Source organism: Aegilops tauschii, chromosome 3 (assembly GCF_002575655.3).
Source record: "Aegilops tauschii subsp. strangulata cultivar AL8/78 chromosome 3, Aet v6.0, whole genome shotgun sequence".
NCBI classification, from domain to species: Eukaryota; Viridiplantae; Streptophyta; class Magnoliopsida; order Poales; family Poaceae; genus Aegilops; species Aegilops tauschii.
The window spans coordinates 193,530,182-193,535,080 of record NC_053037.3 but is presented as its reverse complement, the minus strand read 5'-3'; the positions used below and the strand labels follow the sequence as shown (position 1 = coordinate 193,535,080).

Sequence of the window (4,899 nt, the reverse complement as noted above, 5' to 3'; positions counted from 1 at the left end):
TAAAATGGTATTGTCATTAAGAAAATGTAAAACATGTATTTGGAAAAAATATTACCATATATTCAAAAAAGTTTTGAAAACATTTAATTTAAAGATGTCCATAATTTATTTGAAAATATCAAAAGTTTATCAAATATTTAGTTTATGTGTTAAAAATGTACATTGGGTACCGAGAAAAATTAGGCATGTGTAAAAATGAAAAAGAAATGACAACATAAAAGAAAAAAATAAGAAAAACAAATTACTGTGCGCCCGAGAGCGACTACGCTACTGGGCCGGCCCAATTCAGCAAATACCGGCGAAGTCCTCTTAAGGTTTAAAATAGACCGGGATTAGAGAGTTTGGTGTGCTGATTTCAGGGATTAAGAGTTTGAGGTTTAGTTTAACTTTCGTCTACATATTCAAGGTTTGTTTTGGACTTTTTTCCTCATAAACTGGATCAACCTTCTTTCTTCTTAAATGAATTTGGTAGTACTACTGTCAACATTCGAAAAATTATGTGCGCCCGATCCGACGGGCTGGACGATGACAATCAAACGGTGGAAAGGGAAGCCGATGGATGCACCAGATCCGTGTCAAAATCGTCAAAGTACTTTCCATCTTTGAGGTATTCGAGTTTCCCCCCCCATTGTTCCACAACAATTTATATCAGCGAATCCCGGCCGTCTGACTGTGCGCTGTCCCACCGTCGGTTTCCAACAATTAAAATAAGTCGACCGTTGGAGACGCCTCGGAAATTCCCCCTACAAAGCAAATCGCCCCGCCGCCAGCCCTCCTTCCCGTCTCCTCTTCAGTTCCTTCTCCTCCACAACCACAAAGAACGTCTCGCCGTCGTCGAGTTCAAGAACAGGGAGGAGAGAGAACAACGGGGAGAAGAGTTCCAGAGTCCTCCGGGAACGCGGCGATGGCGTCGAGGAGGCAAGCCGCCGCCGCCGCCAGCGATGCTCTTGCTCAAGAACACAAGGGCGGTGAGTCTCCCCGGCTTCCCCTTTCTTGGCCTGTTTATCTCCTCGCTGCTGGTGGCTAGTAGGGTGGGGGAGAAGTAGCGGGCGAGGCCTTGTAGGTTGGTGCGGGTTCATCGGATTCTTGGATTGATTGTGTGTGGGTGTTCTTGGCCCGTCTCGAGGAGCTCTAGGTTTTGGTTTGGAGGTCTGTTGATCGAGTTACTGTTGTGGATTTTCTTCGCGTAGATTCGATTGTCTGGTGTCGAAATCCATCGACGCTTGGTTCTGCCGATGTATGGATGTACTAGTACGGATTATCGTTCCTTTTTCGCCACAAAGGGGGGATCTTTGGACAGCTCGATGACGATGGGTATCTGCTTGTTTGGGGAGGGGTTCTTCCTGTCGGATTTGGTCCCTTCAAACCCGAGGATTTCATCGGAGGCGCACGTAAATGTGAAGTTTTTAGTTGTCGCGTTGGCGCATTTGTTGAATTATGGACATGGCTTTTCTTGATATGGAAGATTTCTTTGCTTGGTTGCCGCGACAAGCTCTAGATATCCTGCATTGATTTTGCGAGTTTGTCTTTTTATGTATGTCATTTGGGCACTATTTAGGATTCTTGTCCCCTTTTCGTGGTAAAGATGGTGCCTTTGGAGATGTCAACTGCGTTTCTTGTTGCTCCCTGGTTTGCCTTCTTGTTCTTAGCAGTAGGCTCCTTGAATTCCCCTCCATGCAGGTTCTTCGTGTATCTAATACTTTACTGTGCAAGATTTGTTGTGATTCTTGTTCTTATTGTTCTACTTCACCTAATTTCAGTACATCTGTTCTGCTCGATTTTTTGTGTTCCTCCTCTGAAACTCCATTTTGAGCAGATGCCAAGCCTGTCAGGAGACCGAAGGCCGCGGCTGGCCAACAACCAGCAGCGAGACCCCGTCCAGCCCTTATCGATCTCAGTAATCGGATGAGTAGCCGGGCTGCTCTGGCTGTTCCAAATCGTCCCAAGGCAGTAGCTGTTGCAGCGGTTGACAATTGTAGGAAAGCAATAAAGAAGCAGAAGGAGAACAACAGAGTGAAGCCCGAAGTGATCGTGATAAGCTCAGACTCCGAGAATGAAAAGAAAAATCCAGGCAAGAGAGCCACCTCCTGGAGGGCGCCGCCGCTTACCGCAATTCTAACCAAATGCAGCAGGGTATGAAGTGTGATATGATATTGTGTGCTGACATCTAAGCCTTGGTGTCTTGGTCCTAAGAATCGCTAGCTGAATTCTTGTTCTGGACACAGGAATCTGATGGGGTGATCTCCAGCACGAAGAAGGTCTCGGCGACATACAACATCGATAAAGCTGATGCTCACAATGAGCTCGCAGTGGTAGATTACGTTGAAGACATTTACAGGTTCTACAAGAGCACTGAGGTGAGCTCTTCATGTGAAGTAACTGTAGAGTTAGGAAGTTGTTGTACTCCTATCTGGTAACAGTCAACTTGTGTATTAACAGTTGTTGCATGGCTGCGTGTCCAGGGAAGCTCACGACCTCTCTGCACCTACATGAGCTCACAGACTGATATCAATGAGAGGATGCGAGCTATTCTGATTGATTGGCTCATCGAAGTGCACCACAGGCTTATGCTTATGCCAGAGACTTTATATCTCACGGTCTACATCATTGATCAGTACTTATCCATGGAGAATGTGCTGAGAAAGGAGCTCCAGCTCGTTGGCGTAAGCGCCATGCTTATATCATGCAAGTATGAAGAAATATGGGCTCCACTGGTAGGGTTTCTTTCTTCTCCTGCTAGTTTACACTAGTGATGATGATGATGCTGTTTGATTTGTGTAAATAGTGCTGCTAGTTCTGTTTCTTTGGGTAATTCAACTATGGTTACATGATCAACTGATGTCTGTCAGATCAAACTTGACCAGACTTGCTTGTGAAATCTGATTATTTAGTACATCAAACATACACGTTTGCTTTACAGGTTAAGGAGCTTTTGGTCCTATCAGACAATGCATTTAGCAGGGAGCAGGTCCTAAGCACGGAGAAGTCCATACTAAACAAGCTCCAGTGGAACTTAACAGTTCCGACGGTGTATGTGTTCCTCCTTCGATATGCGAAAGCTGCGATGGGCGACAAGGAGGTAACCCACCCACCATTTTCAGTAGTACAGATTTGTGTTAACGCGTTGATGCAAGAGATTATTTGCTGTGTGCTTAATGCAATGCAATGCAGCTGGAGAACATGGCATTTTTTTATGCTGAGCTCGCACTGGTGGACTACTCGATGCTCGTGTACTCGCCATCCGTGACTGCGGCAGCGGCTGTGTACACTGCTCGGTGCACCCTGAACATGAGTCCGGGATGGAGCGACATCCTGGAGCACCACACCGGCTTAGGCGAGTCGCAGTTGATGTATGTCTTCTTCCTGACTTGGCCTTGCTTTTCTGAAATCTGGTTGTTTACTTACATCTATCAGACCTAAACCACACTTGTAATTATGATGCTCACCTGCTACTGTCTTCAGAAAATTGATTTCTGTATGCATTTGGATAGAATTGACTGAATGTGATCTATGTTGTGATGGATGTATGTTTGGAACTGAAGGCAGTGCGCAAGGCGACTGGCAAGCCTGCACTCGACGGCAGCGGGGAGCAGCAAGCAGAAGGTGGTCTACAACAAGTACGCAAATCCCAAGCTTGGGGCCGTGTCGCTCTACTCACCGGCCAAGAGACTAGCCATCTGAGCGCTTGTTTGCTCGTATCATCTCTTCTACATTACCATTTGATGGATAATGTATGTATAGCCACACAGTATGTTCATATTGGGAGACAATGAAACTTTTGCTCTGCCCTCCTATTAGTACATTTTCGTTTTTATATATACCACTTGACTTGGTATTTTCGTTTTTAGTGCTAATTTTGGTTGATAAAATGACATGTCAGGTGCACTGCCTCTTTTATTCGTATAGGAAAAGTGGGTGAAAAACTTAGGAATCCCAAGTTGATCTCTTCCCAGTTGATATCATTCATCCATTTCATTCAAATGAATGACATGTGCGAGAATGGAGAAACGGTTTCCTTTAGTTTGAGTTTCAAAGGAAAAAAACAAAGAAATTTTACGGACCACTTAAACATCTTTTCTTTGTTACTACGAACAAAGAACAAGGCAAGAGACATAAGCTGTGAAAATGTCATGCAAAAATATTAATATTTTGGGATTGAAAGCTTGGATTAGAAGGCTGATTTTCATATTATAAAGACGGCTTCAATAGGATGGAAATGTTGGGAAGTTGAAGACTTGGGTTTGGGAGGTAGAAAGTGTAAAGATTCAAAGTAAATGAATAGAACTGTTTACTTCATTGATCATCGACATGGTATTTATACAGGGGTTTGGGAGGTAGAAAGTGTAAAGATTCAAAGTAAATGAATAGAACTGTTTACTTCATTGATCATCGACATGGTATTTATACAGGGACTGCCAACCCTTGGCAGTGTCGGTTACAAGAGGAAAAGGCGCTTGTTCGGAGTAAACAGGCGCCTGTTACAGTAAAAGGCGTCCGTACAGACAGACGCGTCCGTACGTCGCTTTGGGCACTACGTAACTGCCAGTTAGAATCTAATTCTAACACTCCCCCCTCACAAAGCTACGTCGTGTATGTCTTGTATCCCTTGTATAATCTTGAGATTATTCGTGTAGTCTTGATGATCTTTGAAATCGATGATATCTCCCAAAAAAAACTGTGGGAAAAATATGAGAAGATATGTGTTTGATATCTAAAACTCCTTCAAACCCGGTGGGAAAAATAAGGAGAGAATGATGCAACATATAATGGTTATTGTCTCTTTCAACTCAATATGAGAAAACTCATAGAACCAAGAGGACAATAAATATGTCATATATACTTTCCTAAAAACCCCAGTGGGGAAAACAGAAAGTATGACATATGATCTTCTATTGATAT

The 4,899-nt window shown here is 43.7% G+C and overlaps 1 protein-coding gene across 1 annotated transcript; it reads left to right on the top strand.

The window, feature by feature from the left end:
• Positions 1 to 759: 759 nt before the first annotated feature.
• On the top strand, positions 760 to 3,869 carry LOC109786912 (cyclin-B1-3). The gene is made up of 7 exons (XM_020345478.3): positions 760 to 968; positions 1,817 to 2,133; positions 2,226 to 2,357; positions 2,463 to 2,714; positions 2,921 to 3,079; positions 3,172 to 3,350; positions 3,543 to 3,869. Exons 1-7 carry the CDS (start codon positions 905 to 907, stop codon positions 3,679 to 3,681), a joined length of 1,242 nt encoding a protein of 413 aa, XP_020201067.1. The 5' UTR covers positions 760 to 904; the 3' UTR covers positions 3,682 to 3,869.
• The last annotated feature ends 1,030 nt before the right edge of the window (positions 3,870 to 4,899 follow it).

Bases quoted from the DNA above. Each gene is read 5' to 3' on its own strand.
- LOC109786912 (XM_020345478.3), top strand. From the start codon at position 905: ATGGCGTCGAGGAGGCAAGCCGCCGCCGCCGCCAGCGATGCTCTTGCT. The intron at 2,358-2,462 runs GTGAGCTCTTCA...CTGCGTGTCCAG, and splicing joins GGTTCTACAAGAGCACTGAG to GGAAGCTCACGACCTCTCTG. The intron at 3,351-3,542 runs GTATGTCTTCTT...TTGGAACTGAAG, and splicing joins TTAGGCGAGTCGCAGTTGAT to GCAGTGCGCAAGGCGACTGG.